We start from the raw sequence: 19,572 nt of genomic DNA, 5'->3' as shown, positions 1-19,572 counted from the left end.
ATCATAAAAAATCCAGATAATTATATAACCGAATAAAATGCATAATTAAAGTAAATTTACTAGCTTATCTAAGGTATTAAAACAAATATGTATATCGCATAATTCAAATGCTGAATTCCTCAGAAATATTCTAAATTAGAGCAAAACTGTAGAACACACTTTATTCATTAAAATCTGAAATTCAAAAATAAATAAATAAATAAAAATAATAAAGTTTTTTGAATAAAAATAAATTCAAACCTAGGCATTAATTAGCATCTTGGTAGTTTAAAGTCAATGCAAAAAGCAAAATAATTCAACAAATGCATTTTTAATTTAATATATTAGCTTCACAATTCGATATATAGATTTAAAAACTAGAGATTAATACTGTAATAATGCAAAGCATTTAATGTGACTCACTACCAAAAAAATTGGTTATAATTTAAATAATAAAATATGTACATCCTAATACAGGGAGACAAAAAATAGAATTCACTAAAATAAAACGAAAAACTAATTTCTAAAACTAATAAAACATTAATACCTTATATATTTAAATTAGTAATAAAATATTAAAAATCAATTAATTGCCGGTATTTCATCCATCCACTATTCGATGAAAAGCTATAAAAACTTATGATCGATGCTGTAACATTGAAAAATTTTTAATCTGTTTTCTTGACAATTAAACTTCGATAATGAACCAATTATTTATAAGAATACGTATACTAAAACGAGAACTTAAAATTAAAAACTTAAAGATTAAAACTCAAATATAATTAGATCTGAAATAAAGAAAACCAAAAAGTTAAGCAAATTTAAATATCTTGATTATTTAAATTAGATATAAAGCAACGTAAACAGAATTCAATGCATGCATTGTTAAATTAAGATTTCGACTTCCAAATTCACGGTTATGTATCAAACATTTAGGTTTAATACTGCAACACAGCAAAACATTATTAAGATTCTTCACTAATTAATATTTGATGATGAACCATTTATTAATACGAGTACTTGATTGGCATTGATACTGACTTATATTGATACGAAACTTGATTATTTAAATTAGATTCAAAACATAAAAAGAACTAATTCAATGTATGCATTATTAATTTACTATTTCAAAGCGTCATTTAAGTCTACCAAATGTCATTTTCTGATAAACTATCTAATAAAACAATTAATCGATGATGGCTAATTGTGTTTAAGTAACATATTTTAAGTTATCTTATCTCAGATATATTTCGACTCAAAAATATTAATTTTTCCCTATCTCATGTAAATACTTTTTAACACGAGGTAAAAAATAAAACGCACATAAACGAGTTGTGGCGAGTCCCTCAATCGCAAGGTTAACATGAGATTAAAAATAAAACGCACATAAATGAGCTGTAAGGTTCCTCAATCACAAAGTTAAAAGAGATATTTTTACGTTAAGGAAAAAGTTTCGATATTGAAAGGCATTGAGTTTTATATCATAAATAGAAAAAAAACCATGAATTTGACTAAGTACATAAAATATTCTGAATATTGCAGGTTTCTTTAACCTTGTAGCATTCCAGTCACTTTGATACATTTATATAAAAAGTATGCTAAATTGATTGTTTTTATAACAAAAATTCGTTATGCTGAGCAGAAAAGTTTCTCCTCCATTTTAGTTCAGGATCGAAATTTAAACGACAGAAAATAGTTTTTAATTTAGTATTCTGCTTTTTTTAAATATAAATACAACGAGTATAACATTTGCACAATATGTATAACGTTTATCAGTACATGGGAAGTACCCTCACTATCATAAAGCAACAGTATTCTAATAACTAATTCTAAACTTATATTAAGATTTACATTTTGTTTTAATTGCAACATTAACTACAATATCGTTTTTGTTTAATTCTTCTATCCTGTAAAATTCTGCATTATTTATTATTAGTCTCAAGGGAGAAAAAATATAATAATTGTTTTAAATAAAATAATTATGTGTAAGGATATATTTCTTACGCACATAAAAAAAATTTGTATACTTAAACTCTAGTGCATTTAGCAATATTTGTCAGTTTTAAGTCTTAATAGTGAAGATTGTTCGTAAATCATTGCTTGCAGTTAATAATTAAGGATCAATAACAGAAAAAATAGAAAATTAATTAATTTTATTTCTGTATTTCAATTATTTCCTTCTTTTCTATTTTGTTATTTAATATGTATTTATATTTTTTTAAGTTTTAAAAGTTTTGCCTAAATACTCTATAAATATAATGTACCTAATACTTTCTATAAAATGTCAAACCTATTGAAACTTTTATTATCGTATTATTGCTAAGGGTTATGCAAATTATTTAATATTATATAACTTCCTAATTATAAACCTCTGTAACATTTATGCATTTAAATCTAGCAAATTTAGGATTAGTTTTAACTAATGCAATAGGTTTGGATAGAGTTAGATTTTACAGTTTCACATGTAAGTTCTAAAAATAACATGCGGACCTCTAATTTTGAAATGAAAATTTAAAATTAACAATCAAGAAAATGAATTTTAGTATTACTTTTTTTAAAAAATATTTTCACTGCAATTTTTAGAAACAAAATCCCAGTTTTATTCTGTTCAAAGGTTGAAATTTTAATTCTGCAAATCTAATACTGTAAATAACATAAAACATTTTCAGTTTATAATTCAATCAATTTCTTTAGTTATTCTGTTCAAATTATCGTATTTTAATTCAACAAATCTAATGCTGTAAATAACATGAAATATTTTCAGTTTATTATTCAATCAATTTCTTTGGTTATTCTGTTTAAAATATGGCATTTTAATTCTACTAATCTAAAGCTGTAAATAACATAAAATATTCAGTTTGTAATTCAATCAATTTCTTTGGTACTTACCACAATGACCTTGGTATTTTATTGTTATTTCTCGCATTTGCTTGCAGGCTGTTCTCTCTAGTTCACAAACATTGGGATAATCCCTACCATCACTACCACACACAGGCCGTGAGCCACGACTGTCTCCATACGTTGCACATTTTTCCGGACACACACATTCTGCTGTTTGACCATCCAAAGACGGACGACACTTTGATCCAAAATGACATTCTTTTTCCACACATGGGTCTTTCACATCTGCAGGAAATTGGTAACAGCCAATTGTCAGTTTTAGAAAAATAACTAATACAACTGTTAACAACTGTTGGTTCCTTATATACTCAGTTAGTAACTTTAGATACATTATATTTGATAACACACAGTAGAATATGTCATTATACTTTAATTATGGATTAACTTACATTATTATAGCAAATCTAATGCAAGATCAATTGTTTTATTTCCTTTTTTATAATGTCCACTGTTTTTTTCATACTAAATTTTAGGCAAAAACTTAATTAAAAATAGCTTTATTTACATTTTTCACAATTTTTTTCCTATTCTTTTAACAAAACAAGACTTTTTAAATAACTATTTTAACTTTGGATATTGAAATATGTTTAGTAAATGTAAGTATTTATTCTGAACACCGTAAACTGTTTATCATTTTCATGCTATAACAAACGTGTCAGAAAATAAATTGCTTGACATCTGCTTTCTTAAATTTCTCCAGCTATCATGATTCTTAAATTTAATTTGTAATGGCAAATATTTTAGCGCACAATTTCAAATAAATTGTTTGTTTTTGTTCAATCCTGACATTTCCTTATCGTTCACAAAGAAAAAGAGTCCAATGCTTCTTGTTCAGTAGGCACTTTTCAATATACTCGTAACTTCTCCGGTACCAACACGAGACGAAGGTTTTCCCTGGTACGCATGCGCATGTACTATCCTCTTCATCCTCCGATTCCCACAAATGTGTTGGGTCTAGAGCCTAGTGATATTTCTCTCTTAACGCCCTCTAACGAGTATCAAAGTTAACAAGTGAATAGTAAGGAAAATTGTTTATAGGATTGGACTTAGATCAAGATTTGATCAAGTGTATTTTGTTTTTGTTCCACGCGTTAAATTATATTCGCACTTTGATAAAGTTTTCACAAAAAGACATGAAATTTTCTCACATTAAGTATATTTTCTTCTCATAGGCAAGAGGAAAAGAGACAAAAGAAAGACTACAAAATGAAACTTTAATAAATTTTAAAAAAAATTTAAAATTTTTTAGCAGATAATACGTTTTACACACACACACACACACACACACACACACATATATATATATATATATATATATATATATATATATAATATATATATATATATATATATATAATATATATATATATATATATATATATATATATATATATATATATATATATATATATATATATATATATATATATATATATATATATATATATATATATATATATATATATATATATATATATATAAAATAAAATACATATAAATATAAAAGATTTTTTAAACAATTTTAGCCAGAGTTTTCGCAATTTTTTAACACTGTTTTATTTATATTATGTATATTGAATATTTTCATTACAGATTCAATTCATAACATTACATTTAAAATTTTACACTCTTTAAAATATTTCAGTAATCAGTCATTGATAGCACTTTCGTTTTCGGATTTGCAAATTATTATTATACTGTTTTATGTGTGTTTCATTCATGTGCCCCTAATCATATGCATATTTAAGGAACATCGGTAGCATAATTCCGTCAGAGTTGAATTTCTCTTTCACTTCTTCCTTAACATAAATAAATGTAATGCTTCACGAGTTCACATAACGTGTAGAATTCTTTTATCTATGAACTAATTGGAATATTGTTTTCACCCATGCAAAATAAACATTTACAATTCTTATTTTAATTGTTTAGATTTAAGCTGGATTAATCTCACACATATTGAATAAATATCATTCATATTGTAATTTAGAAACTCCATTATTAAAGCTTACTTTACGTAAAGTAAGTTTATCTCTTTGAAAAAATTTTGTCAGTCAAAATTATTCAACTTAACAATACACCTTTGAGTTTTCAAACCTACGAAATAAAAATGAGTTCAACTATAAATATATGTTTGCTTTATTACTCTCTTTTCTTGATCTTAATACATTTTAATAAACAAATTTAAAATAAGGATTTTAATTTGTATGGTTTAACTTTCTTAAAACTTTCTTTAACTTTCTTAAGCATTCTACCGAGGAACGAATACCCATGCTGTTTTCATTTTTAAAATATTACATTATTTATATGCTCAATTGCTCATCTTAATTTTATATCGTGCTTTGCTTAAAGCAATTTCATATCAATTATTCCAGACTTTAAAACCATTCTTTAAATGCATAATATTCTATTTCGTTTTTGCACTCTCGAATCATAAAAAGTTAAGATATTTTTTTTCTTATTTCAAATGTCTATGCTTATTTTTATTGTATGTTTCTCAAAACATACACATATTTTATAAACAAAAATAATATAATTTTATTAAATGATTCAAACATGTCTGTTTTTATCGAAATTATAGAAATATGCCAAAGTTAAAATGATTTTTCTTTTAATTCTTTGCAAATACTTCAAAACTTAGAACCATTCTATTAAGAAACAATACTATCTATCAATTTCGCATTTAAAAAAAATGCAATTATTGTCTTAAAATTTGCAAGAGTTTTATATTTGCGTTTTCCATGTTTTTCAAAACATATTCTTATTCGAATTTACATGGAGTTGATGCAAGTGAATTTATATGGCTTAAACTTAACTAAAATCTACCTAATTTAAAATGATTTTTTTTCTACTTTCAAGCAAATACTTAACATAAATAAATGTTATGCTTAAATTTAAAGCAATTTTATGGAGAAACAGTACCTTATCACGTTTTCGCCTTTTCAAAATAAATAAGAGGAGTTATTTCTTTTAAAGTTTACATATGTCTTATATCCGTGTTTTCCCTAACAATATACATATTCAGTAAACAATAACAATATATATCAATTAAGAAATTAAATTTAGACGTATCACTTTCCCAAAAATAAATAATTTTCTTTTATTGACAAAATATCCACCGTTAAGAATGATTTTATCTGCAAGCTATTTTCTCTTTTACAAAATAAACAACTGTAACTATTCTTATTTCAATGGGAATTAAATATACACGTATTTAATGAACATCAGCGGTTATTTCAATTTAGGAGCTGAATTATGATAGCTCATTTTCTCTCAAATAAATGGAATCTTCTTATTAGGAAATTCTCTGGAGTTTAAAATTATTCCATTGTGGAACAATTCCTCATCCTGCTTTCATACCTTTCCATTTCTCTATCTCTTGCAAAATAAATAACAACCGTTTTGCTTATTCTTCTCAACAACAGACTTATCTAAGTGGAGGGAGTGTATTATTTTGCTCACCACCATCGATCGAAAATCCCACTTCCCTTAAGTGTTTCACGAGACCTGTAGTCTGCTTGGGGCGCCACTCTTCCTATAAAACATTCTACAAAATGTTGGTCTCTCACCAAATAACAGATTAATGATTGTCTTTCTATGTGGGAAGAAAAAACTTACCACTCAGACCATTTCAAAGAAAAACCACAGCTTTTGGAAGAAATGTTTGAACAATTTTATTGCTTATGGCGTGAAAAGATTTTCTTTTGGAGGTGGTGCTAAGTAAATTATTTATTTACATTCGTAAATGTTGCAGAAGTTTTTTTTTCTCAAGTTATTTTGAATAAATTTATCCAGTTTTATAGTTTTGAAAAGTTTACAACTTTCTTTATGCTTAGGAAAATTTCTGTCAATTTTAAAGGAAATTTGAATAGCAGCCCATTCACATTTTAGTAAGCATTGATTTAAAATACATTCTTAGTAAGTTTGACATCCGTCTCCACTTGTCCTCTCAAGCTCTTGTAAAACACTTTAGTTTAAAATTCGTCCAAATAGTTAGTTTTTTCCATGAAAAAACACCTTTGTAATGATGCAAATAATTTAAAATCTTAAAAACCACGGCTTGTTAACATTGTATGAAGCACTTTCTCCGAGTAAAATAAAACAGACACAATTTGAGTGCGTACACTTGTAAAGCTGTAACATTTAACTACACTGTTAGAAATTTCTGGGAAAAAATGGTTAAATAACAATTTATTGAATGGTTATTTTACGATATTTAATCAAAACAGTCAAATAACCATGAATAAAATAGTAATCAAACATTTAAGTTTGAGATAAACTGCTTATTAACTGCTTTCACATAATACGGTTAAACAACCAGAATTTTATCGCACCCACTAGAACCACCTAATGAAGCTACTTAGTTTGTTGCAGCTGCTCATAGCCGAGCGGGCTTTTCTGTCAATCTTATGGCCGGAAGAACTGGAGTTTGAGTCCTAGTGTTGACAACACACTGTTTCCTCCATTCCCTTCAACACATGAAGAATTTCCAGTGTTCGGCACTCCTCAATATCCATTACCTTACGAAAAGGCGAGGTCTTATGTCTAGTTAAATAATTAACCTTTTATTCACGTTTTTGAAAAATGCTAGTTGTTAATGGTTAGAAAACCGTATAGTTTTGTATTCATGGTTTTATAACCATACTATTTGTGAATGGTTTCAAAACCATTAAGGAAATAATGTTCTTTTCCGTAAACTATACGGTTAATCAGATGGACAGACAGCTGCCAGTTATTTTACGATAATTTTAGAATTAAAATTTTAACAGTGTATATACTTATGTGATCTTGCAGTAATGAATTACCTGGGATTTAGAATAGACAAAAAGTTAAATGCATAAACAATTATTAAACTCTTTTTAATAAATCAACAATTTGACCAGATTTTTCCACTTGAATAAAAATTATAAAATCATTGTATAATTCTCGATTTCTACAAATTTTTATCACCCCAAAAATTCGATCACAAGCGCTTTTCAATGTCACAAAACTAGCTTTTTTACACATAGGAACTTGGCGTTATTTTCTGAATTAGCCATAGAGTGCGCTAGCTTAAGGTAGGCTAAACTTGACCAAACTAATAATTATTGACTAAAAATAATTGTTGAAAACTCATAACAGATGTGAAAATTTTATTTTATTAGCAAAAAGCGATATTTCCTGTGAAAACAAAGTCTTCGAAAGAATTGTCAGTGATTGTCAGATATTTATAAAAATAGTCTTTCTTTGAAAGTAGCTTTTAATAAAAATACACTGCTGGACAATTGCTAAGGACGGATAACACTATCATCCATACCAACCTCAAAATGAAAGGAAGCAAAATGTTGAAAATTAGAATAAGTGCGGGATGTAGTAAGAAGAGGTATGCGTATGCAAATTTTTTTCCCACGTCTGTTCATCACGTGATAGCGCTAATAAGAGCTTTAAAGGTTTTGACGCGTGTGGAGAGTTGTTGTTTCAAGTCAAAGTTTTACAGAAAAGATTTAGTTGACAAACTTGAAGTTTTCGGCATGTCTTTCCGGTATCACTAAGATGATTTTAAAGCGTGACCGAATTATTGGAAAGATCGAAGAAGGGCGAAAAATAACAGATGTTGCCAGGGAGTTCGACATCGCTCAAAGCGTTGTTTCACGGCTGTGGAAATCATTTAAAACTACTGGAATGTGTGGTAGGCTGCACGGGGGAGCTCGTGTTAGAAGTACGACGCCTGCAGAAGACAGATACATCGTCCTATCAGCAAAAAGGAACAGGAGCACCACAGCTCAGCAGGTAGCAAATCACTTTCTTGCTGCCACAGGAATGCAGATTTCCTGAAAAACTGTTGCCAGACGTTTAAAGGGAGGAGGACTATACGCCCGCAGACCTGTTGTGTGTGACCCATTGACCAAACAGCGCCGTACGGCCCGTTTGCAATGGTGTCGTGAGCATCACAATTGGACTGAACAGGACTGGGCATGCGTACTATCCTCAGATGAGAGTAGGTTCAGTCTGTCATCGGATTGTAGACGCCTACTGATCTGGCTCGACAGTAGTACTGGTTATCGTCCAGAAAATATCCAGGAAAGGGACCGATATCCGACATGCATTGTCATGGTGTGGGCCCGCATCATTATCATTGGCCGCACGCGCCTACATGTGGTTGCGAATGGGACTATGAAGGGCCAACGATACATTGATGAAGTTCTACATCCTCATATTCGTCTTTTCCGTGGTGCTGTCGGTGATAAATTTGTTTTTATGGACGACAACGCAACATGTCATCGAACACTCGCTGTTCAGGATTGTCTAGACAGCGAGAGTATTCAACGCCTCGTATGGCCATCACGTTCTCCAGATCTGAACCCCATTGAAAATGTTTGGGATGCTTTTTAGAGGCAATTTGCTGGTCGAAACTATCCTCCGACAAACAAGAACACCCTTATCCGTGCACTGATAGAGGAATGGGATAAATTGCCTCAGCAGGTGCTGGATAATGTTGTGCAAAGTATGATACGACGTATAGAATGTTGCATCACATTCCACGGTGAACATATCCCGTACTGACATCTTTCTTCAAGTTGCCTGATGACATTTAGGTGCATTGCTCCATTTTTTCGTGCGCAGCATCAAATGAACATTTTTTTTCTTTCATGTGCTTCATAGCTTTTGTACTTTCCAGAACAATGAATATTCTTTATTCTAACGTCTAAACAGTGTGGCAACTATATTTTATCCTACTAGGCCTCATGTCCCGTTTAATTTTATGCTACATTGCAAATTTGTGATCCGTCCTTAGCAATTGTCCAGCAGTGTAGTATGTTTAACCGTAACATGGATAAAATTTGCAGCTACCTGAATACAGTGGCAATAAGTCGAATCATATAATTGTACTCCTGAAATAAGATATGAAAAATATAAATATAAAACTGAACATATCTTTTGGTTTAATACCTAATTAATGAATCAAGATACTTAACTGACCAATATACGTTATCTAAGATATCTTGATCTTCATAGGATATGGCGGATATTTTTAATTAGTCTCTTTTTGGAAGTAGTTTAGCTATAAAAGTGCCATTTGTAGCTGTAATGTGGTTCTACCTGAATATTCTGAAAACCTAACTAATCTATCAAGATACTTAATCTAAGATATCTTGATTTAGATTGGATATGGCGAATATTTTTAATTATAGTCTTTCTTTAAAAGTAGCTTAGTTATAAAAGTACCATGCATAGGTGTAATACGGTTCTACATGAATATCGAGGCAATAAGTCGAATCATATTATCGCACACCTCAAACTTGAATACGCAATAAAATTGTTCACCTTGAATACTTCATATATGGTATAAGTAGAGTTAACGCAACTAATCATTATGGTTCGTAGTAAAGATATCGTAATGCAACGTTAAACTCGAAACAATATCATGATTATATGATCAAATTTCTTAAATTCAAATACGCTATAATATGGTGCAGCTTAAGTAGATGAAGTGTGGTTCAATAATGAACTTAGGTACCGATTAATGGTACTTATGGTTCAATGTTGAACTCGAACCTATAATATGGTTCCTACATTGTGGTTCGAGTTAATACCCGAATACTAAACAAATGATTAAACGTATAGAAATTAAGGAATAAATCAATTGATTTTATTACTATTTTATAAATTCCTGATCTAATAATTTGTTGCAGACGGAAACTTAATATACCTAAATTATATATGTCTAATAGATAGTATAATAGATAAATAGATTAAATCTGACTGAATAGATGATATCTTAAATAGATGACTGATGTCTTAAATAGATGACTGATATCTTAAATAGATGACTGATATCTTAAATAGAGGACTGATATCTTAAGTAGATGTCTGACATCTTAAATAGATGAAGTGTGGTTCAATGGCGTGCTTAGTTACCGATTATCATGATTAATGGTTATTGTGGTTCAATGTTGAACTAGAACCTATAATATGGTACCTACATTGTAGTTCAAGGTAATACCCGAATACTAAACGAATGATGAAACGTATGGAAATTAAAGAATAAATCAATTAATTTTATTACTCGAGTCATTATTTTAAAAATGCCTTATCTAACAATTTGTATACATCAATTATTTATGCCTAACAGTGTCTAACAAAATGACGGACAATGTTTAATATCAATAGTTTTAAGACTCTAGAAAATAGGTTTAATATTAGAAATAGTCTATCATTTTTTCTAAGAACATAACGATCCTATTTGGAGAAAATCCTCGGGGTATGAGACCCAGAGGAGTAAATTTCGTTTGGCTTAACACCTTATGTTCTCCCCCCCCCCCTAACATGACTTAAAGGGTAGGGAGCGATAAGATGTTGGTCAAAAACATTCTTCCAGATGCACCGTTTGAGATAGAGCTTTAAGAAGGATTTATGTGACAAATTGTTCAAAGAAAAAGAATCTTGCTTCCTTTTGGATGCTGGCTGGTTCTTTAATGCTATAGGGAAAAATGCTCACGATAGGGACTTAACAGAGGAAATTCCCTAAAAAGGGTACTAATCGTAAAGAAAATATCTTAAACAAGCTAGCTGGCTGCAAAGAATTACTTTCTTGAAAAAACGATTTGACAATAAAGTACAAGAAGAAAATAATAATATGATAATGACATATTTCGTAAAAAAACAATATACAATTCCGGTTAATAAAACGAAAATATACGGTATTTGAACCATTGATTTGTTAATTTTTCCGTTCATAATGTAACGGTTCAGCAAAAAATCGGTTTTTCAAAATTATAGATCTTATTATCAAACGTATAGTAACTCAAAACTTGAAAGTAAATTTTTCTTAATAAATGCCATGCTCTTAAAGTATCGTGATAAAACTACCAAAGTTTCGCATATTTAAAAATTTTATCACATATTATAAGACCATATTGTTAATTTTACAAAAATCATCACCAAAGCTCTTCAGTAAAAATTACTGATATTTTTGGTGCTCCCTTTGATTCTGAAACACTGTAAATATTCTGGCAGTTTTGACCATACGTTTTTCTCAGTGTACGTAACTTAGAAACGCAAATTCAGTAAACCAAACAAATTTTAATTTTTGGAGAAAAAAAGTATTGGTATTTTTTAATTATAAAAACTTTTTCATAGTTACTAAAAAATCTGTTAGATTAACGGAATTGTATTTTTTTTTTAAATAAAAAATCCAAAAAAAAAGATTTTGAAAAAAAATTTCGTTTATATTCAAAAATTTATCGATAATTGATTTTGGCAAATAAAGCAATTTCAATGATAAATTACCGTTTCTCTTAGAAATATATGACAGCAAATTTTAAAAATTTAGTAGATATCTGTGTTTGAAAAATTGTACCTTTAACGTAGAAAAAGACATTAGTGTTTCATGCTGTATTTCATAACAATAAATTATTAAATTGTAAAATATAATATTTCCCCCTTGTTTTGACGTAAATTATTACAAAATAATGAAAAAAATTGTTTAATACAAAGTTCTGCATCAAACTGTTAATATACACATTTTGAATAATATTTTTATATCTAATTTTCATACAGTAAATTTTTCTTAAATATTTAAGGTTAATTACCTCAATATTATTTTAGTGCTTCTCACGTAGGCAGCACGCTTTAGTACATTTAATCTTAGTATTAAACTGAGATATTTTTAAAATATAATTTATTCAATTTCCATTTGAACTAAACAGCAATAAAATTATACAATGTACTTTCTTAGTTTGAAATCAAAGTACGACAGTTAAACGATTATTTTCCAAAAATAAAAATAAAAAGTGGCACATAAAAATGCTTGAAATTTAATAAACTGTCATTTAACTGGCACACTATACTTAAAACGGTTTCCCGTGCCTGGCTAGACTTTATCGACATTTGTAGCTTTTTCAACAGAACGAAAAGAAAAACAAGAAGTTTTATGGTCCTTAAGAATTAATTAAGAACCACAATTATAATTGTAGTTCTTTTAAAGCCTATAAAAGGAGATGTGGGATAACTTGTTACAGATTCCAAGAGATGGTACGTGCCCTATCAACAAAATTAGTTATGCTACAATGCTTTAATTGGGATCTTATATATATATAATGTAATGTTCATATTATACACAATTATTTTTTAAAGGACGTTATTTATTAGATACTTTAATAAGCAAAATATATAAATCGCTAAATATTAGATAGCATTACTTAGTGTTTCCTTCCATTTTTTTCTTATGAAAATATAACATAAATGAATAGAAGAAATTCCGAGAGTAATTCCAAAAAAAGGTAAGGACATAAGACGATATATAATACAAATATAGAACATTTATTATATCAAGCATTATATCACTATATTATAATAATGAGACCAAATGATTAGACGCATTGTATTTCTTTTAATAATGACATGTTCTGCACGAGTTTATAGGCAATACTTTTATATTTAAACATACATGTAATGGGTTTTTATTCGGGAGATTTTTTATAAACTTCCTATTTGTATTTATTTATAAAGTATTGCATTACAATGTTAACCCATTGGTACAGGAGCATAAACAAATGCAAACCGGTTTCATCCGAGTAAAAACAATACAGATGTATAGTATCACCTGATAATTGGAATTTTACATAGAATCTAACAGTGCATCTAATAATATGGCCAGGGACTGTACAATATCAATTGGTCATCTAAATTCCTCTAAAATGTCATTGTTAACTTGAAAAGTTAGCAATCACGTAATATCAAGCATTACTTTGGAAAGTATAATTTTAGAAAAATACCTAGTTACATTATTTCTAAAGAACATTTAGTATTCTAAAAAATTAAATTCAACGATGTTGAAGCATCGCAATATTCTATTTTTTATATAAATGAATATGTGATAAAAATGAAATATCATAAAATGAAAATTTGCTTGATTGTAAGCACTACCAATTAAAACTTTCCAAACATTATCTTCTATCTCTCTCAAAAGAAAAAGAAAACATCTAAGTTGAGGATAAGTTAGATGGATTTGATTTAAACCAAATGGATTTTCGTTGTTGATTTGTGGATTCCGTTCTCTTTCCGCAATGGAATAGCTAAGGACATTTTCGTGTCATTAATATTCACAGAAGCCTATTTCGCTCTTCATTGCTTTATGTTTTGTTTGTAACTTTATTTTTTTACTGATTGTAAGTATCATAACGATGCAAAAACCTTTTTTATTTGTCATTACATTATCACTTCTAAAGTTTCGCGAAGTAATCGCATAAAATAGAAGATTAAAACCATCACGTAAATTTGAACACTGTTCTAAAAAACAATGCAATTGGAATCACTTATAAGTAATTGTGAAACAAAAGTTTAGTTTTAGGAAATAGCAAATAGCACTTTCAAAATCTTTTAAGCTAAAAATAAATACTATTTAGCTTATAAAAGATAAGCTGATAAGACATTAGCTTTTAAAAGAAATCTTCCCAGTGTCACTGACATTTGTAGGATTTTAAAAATGAACCATCTGATACTTTAATGGATAGCTGACAACTGCGGCATTTTAGGAACAATCTGGCTAACTATCTCACAACAAAGTAGGGCTGTAGACAAGTTCAAAAGCGAACTTCAGTGCTATCATTCTATACTATAAAGTTGCACATTAAGCAAGCAATGGATCGAATCCATGAAGTACAAATTTACAATGGAATAAAATTGGAGCGTTGGTTGATTGAAGGTCTTTTAGCTTAACTTCGCAGCCCATGGAGGGAGTCTATAACCCATGACTGTGTAACAAATCATCTCCAACGCATCGGAATCTTTTCAAATCCCTGCTGTCCCCTCTGTTATTAGGCAGATTCAATGAATAGACACCCCCTCAGTCGATACGCATCACTTTGAGGTGACTTTGAGACAACGATTTGCTGGCATGCCACACTGAGAAAAAAAATTCCGCAAAATTTACGGTTTTCAATCATCAGCTGGTTTAGCTGTGCAAAACCATGACATTTTCAAAGAAACTCCGTAGCCTCAATGATATTTTTTTACATACACGAAGATGTTTCCTTAAAAATTACGTAATCAGACTAGTTTTTTAGCATAAAAGAGCAATTTTTTTACAACATGAATTCCAAAATAAAAATAAATATGTTGTCTTAACAGTATTTTGATAAATGGAAACAAGATTTTTTTGTGAAATGTATGAAGTGAAACTTTTCTCTCATCAGGTGTGAATATTTACAGTCAGCAGAATTTGTATCTACCAGTCATCGCTGGGATTCGAGCCTGGGACACTTCATAGCGGTACGCACTCTCTTTCCCGTTAGCCGCAGCAGCTCAAGTGATTTAATGAAGAAAAATAAAAGGAATAGTGAGAATTTATCTTAAATATTGTATTAATTTGACAATAAAGTCGCATCACAGTTCTATTTATTCAGTATTTAAAACCATTAAATAATTGATAAAAAGTAAAAGCAAGTATACAAAATAATCGCATAATTGAAGAGGGCGATTGAGTGGAGAGTAAGCAAAGTTATACTACGCAAAACTGCAAGGAAAAAACTATAATTTCAACAGACAGTTTTAATTACTTTGTAATTAGAGTATAAAATGGCAAAAAAAACTAGTCAACAAAATGGCTTTAAACGGTGTAAAGGACTTTTAAGGCAACGACTTCTGACACTTCTTCCTTTAATTTATACTGCAACATTAATTATTGGTTTTATATACCTTTTTATATTTATTCCTGCCTTTCCATTGAAAATAAAATAATATTTTTGACAAACATAAAATATTAGAAATACAAGTATTGTAAGAGACAAAATAAATTCTTTTTAATTTTCCACCTAAAAAAAACCATTCACATGCATATTTTTTTATTTTTTAAGCCAGACATAGAAATAGTTCAATGTAAAAAAAAAAGAAATGTTGGGAGAAACCTCAATGTTGCTGAAAATATTGTGCTTTTGACTCAGAGATCCAAATTTCAGTCAGTGTTAAATCAGGGATGATTTTTTTTCTCTCACCATTTAGGTGACAAATGTCACTTGTATTTTATTGAGACACAAAGGATCAGTAAAAATTCGGACACTCTAATTTGTTCAGGGGTGGAGATTTTGATTCATAATAAATTAGATGAAAATAAGGAAATGTTTTTTTTTGTGGTAAGGTAAATGTTAAAAAATGTTAAAACATCCGTGTCAGCAGACATGGACTTCCAGTGGAGAATCGAGCTCTCTACTAAGTCGGAGTGAAATTTGATTGTTAAAAAATTGCTTTCAGATATATTATGACAATATGTTTCTGTTCATAGCATTCACGAAAGGAATAGAGTTTATATTTTTTTTGACATCCAGCCCATAAATCCAGAATAAGATTTAAGCACTCTTGTTAACCGAAACATTTTGTTTCAGGATAATTATACTTGTCAACTAACCAACAATAAAACTTTACTGCCACGGTCATGAGGCGTTTAAAAGTTACAATATGATGAGATAGAGACGCGGGGGATCAGGCGATACAGCGTTCACCTTCCAGTGAGGTGAACCGGATTCGAATTCCGAATCCAGCTTGCACCAACCACCGTGCTGACGTGAAATATCCTCAGTGATAGATGGATCATGGGTTAGTATCCCCTAGCCATCTGGCTAACGATGGGAGGTTTTCATGGTCCTCCTCTATATGTAACGCAAGAGTGGGTTAGCTCCATCCAAAGTCCTCCACGAAGGCAAATTTCTCCTAATACTTGATCCAAGAGTTCCCTTGTCTTCTGGATTGAGTTCAAAACTGCAAGGCTACAGAGTTAAACATTAGCAGTCGTAAGCCTAAAAATTGGATCGGCAGTTTAACGACGGTTATAAAATAATATATAAAACAGTATGATGAGATAGAGAGTTGAGTTTTGAATCGTCTAATTATTAAGGAAGTCTCTAGACTATGCGGCAGTGGTTCAAAGGATTGAGCACTAGTCTCCCAATAAGAAGCATGAATTCCAGTGATGGCTGTACGATTCGAACTCTGCTCCTGGGTTACACCAACTACAGTGACAACGCAAAATATCCTTTGCTGTAGACGAATCATGAATTATAACTCTTTTTCAGTTGGGATAACAGTGGGAGGTTTTCGTGTTTCCCCCCTCTAACACAAATACGGATTGGTTCTATTAAAAGGTCGACTACAGATAGCTAACACCGTCCCAAAGTCTTGATTCTGGAGCACTTTTGTCTTCTGAGTTGGATTCAAAATACGAAGTCAGCGGAATTCGTTGATAGCCATATACTCAAAAATGGGATGGCAGTTCAACACTGGCTATAAAATAAAATAAACCTGAGGGTGAGATTTCAATATCACGAACATGAAAGCGAGTTGATAAAAGCATGTTGTAAACTTTCATTTTTATAAATCTTATGAAACCTAACTTCTATAATGAATTGTAGGATATAAAAGGAAAATAAAACATCTTACAAGAGCTCACATATTTTTTTCCACTAAAAATAAAAACAATAGATGAACCTCTCAAAAAGAGGATATTGAATTTCGCGACTGGTCAGATAGATTTCATTTAGACAAATGGATTTTTGTTATTGATTTGTGTACTTCTGTCGTTATCTTAGTAAAGAAAAAATCCTTCCGTCATGTCATTAATATTTTCTAGAATCTTTCTTTTTTATTTCCTTTATTGATTTTTTTTTGTCCCCGACTCATTTTCTATATCTGAGAGTTCACATTTCTTCAAAAAAAAATCCTTTTTGTAATTATAGTTTCATCGGAGACAAATAATCATACGGATAACAATCATAGGGTCGTCGCATATCATTCTAAAAATATCATTGCTTTGGAATAAAATTGTTAAGGATTAATATTAATTAAAAAAAAGTTCAGGTATCTTTAAAAAAATATTGAGGGAACGCCATTCGTCTAAAAGTCTTAAAATAACATAAAAATATGCTAAGGAAAATGTTTTTTATTACTACAGAACTGGGAGACTCCATTACCTGCTTGCTTCCTTTGCCAAACCCGGTAACTGCTTCGAATTTATTGTTGATTTTTTCTCTTAGACGTAAATATTTTACCACAAAAACAGAAAATATTTTTTTTTCAAAATATACAATTATTGTAGCTTTATATAAAAACATTTCGTTAACATATTAAGAATAATCAGGGTGCGTAGCGTTTTTAAAAAGTACTTAAAGGTGCTTATTTTCGATTTTCGTTTCTTAAAACCCCTTAAAGGTGCTTTTTTTCATTGGGTGTTTTTGAAAAGTGCTTAATTTTCCCTTTTTCAAAATGAGACTTTTCCTTTACCATGTTGATTTTCGCTACAAATTATGCAAAAAGACACTATTCACATTGTTCTATTCCACGTTTTCACAATTCATTGAACCCCAATCTATTTCGGCGCATTGTCAGTCCGTAGCGCATGAAAACGCCATTCATGTTACATGATTTAAAATTTCATGATTTTTGACAATTGTCAAAAACAATGCCAAAAGGTTTTGTTTTGACATGTCGGTTAAAACAAGATAAAACCGCCAATTGTCAAAAACTTTCCAACCCTGCTTAGTTATTATATTTTTTTAAAGTGCATAAAAATATTTTTGATCGCTTATTTTTTGTTGAATAATTTGGCTACGTACCCTGATAACGAAATGAACGATTGCCTGAATTTAAAAAATAATCATCTTAAATTGAAAATAATAACCCAAAGATTACAGATTGCGTGAGTCAATCAGAAGAAATAAAAAAATTAGGCTACTTCTTAGACAAGTTATGTATCTTCATTTGTGCTTTAATCACATTGTTGTTTGCTTAAATCTATTTAGCGCAAAGTATTACCCTTACCTTTGCTCAAAAAAAAAGTCATTTTACTCGTTGGCGAGATTTAGAACAATTCAAATAGAATAGGGAACAGTTCTTATCGCTTTTTAAATTATTAGTTTTTAAAATTTCATAATAAATGTTAACAGCACTGGATAAATGGTCAAGAATATGAGAAGAAAAAAAACTATTACATTTGCAATACTTTTGCGATTTTTAATAATACGAACTTACGATATTTAATAATAACGAAATTTGCGATGAACGAAACATGACTCTTTAAGCACATTTAATTTGAACTCCGTAGTTGCTAAGATTGAGAAAATACGGTATTTTTTCCTACACATTTAACAGTTAATATTTTTTGAACTAATTAACAAATCTTAATTTTTCATTAGGTCATAATCCCTGAACTTTTTTCAATAGTCTTTCGTAATTTCTAGTTTTTTCATTTTATAGTTTTTGTGCAGCAAAGCAAATTGCAACGGAAAGAAAAAAAACGTGACAAATTCTCAAAAAGCACTTAAAATTACTCGTTCGATCAAAAAAAATCGGTTCAACTCCTAAGCTGAATTCCTGCTGGCTGCATAGTGGTCTGTGTGGTGTTTTTACTGCACGTTTAATACTCCATAAGTCGCAAAATGTCTATCGAATATTGCATTTTACTTCATTATGTTTCCTGTATATTTTCTACACATTTTTGCCATTCAAAGTTTTTAAATCTTATACTTTATGCGCATCAAAATTCAATTTAAAGGGTGAAACGTTAATTTTAAATATCCCTACTGCCACGGTTCTATGTTTATTTTCATTTTTGGAACAAAAATAGCATTGCTTTATTCCTACCACTACAGTGCTGCACTAGTCTGAACGTATTAAAGGTCATTCAAGAACAAAAAAGAGAATATTTCGTACGTCAGTTGTCACGAA

General features: G+C 29.7%; 1 protein-coding gene across 1 annotated transcript in view; it reads right to left on the bottom strand.

Moving 5' to 3' along the window:
* The window catches only part of LOC107441737 (agrin), a 331,154-nt gene that overhangs the window by 190,101 nt on the left and 121,481 nt on the right, over positions 1-19,572 (bottom strand). Inside the window, exon 4 of the mRNA XM_071183001.2 lies at positions 2,869-3,105. Coding sequence (XP_071039102.2) covers positions 2,869-3,105 — 237 coding nt within the window. The remainder of the gene's footprint in view (positions 1-2,868; positions 3,106-19,572) is intronic.

The sequence above is a fragment of the Parasteatoda tepidariorum genome, chromosome 7, assembly GCF_982258835.1.
Source record: "Parasteatoda tepidariorum strain Cologne lab strain chromosome 7, Ptep-v5.0, whole genome shotgun sequence".
NCBI lineage: Eukaryota > Metazoa > Arthropoda > Arachnida > Araneae > Theridiidae > Parasteatoda > Parasteatoda tepidariorum.
The sequence above is the reverse complement of the archived record's forward strand: the minus strand, read 5'-3'. Positions and strand labels throughout refer to the sequence as shown.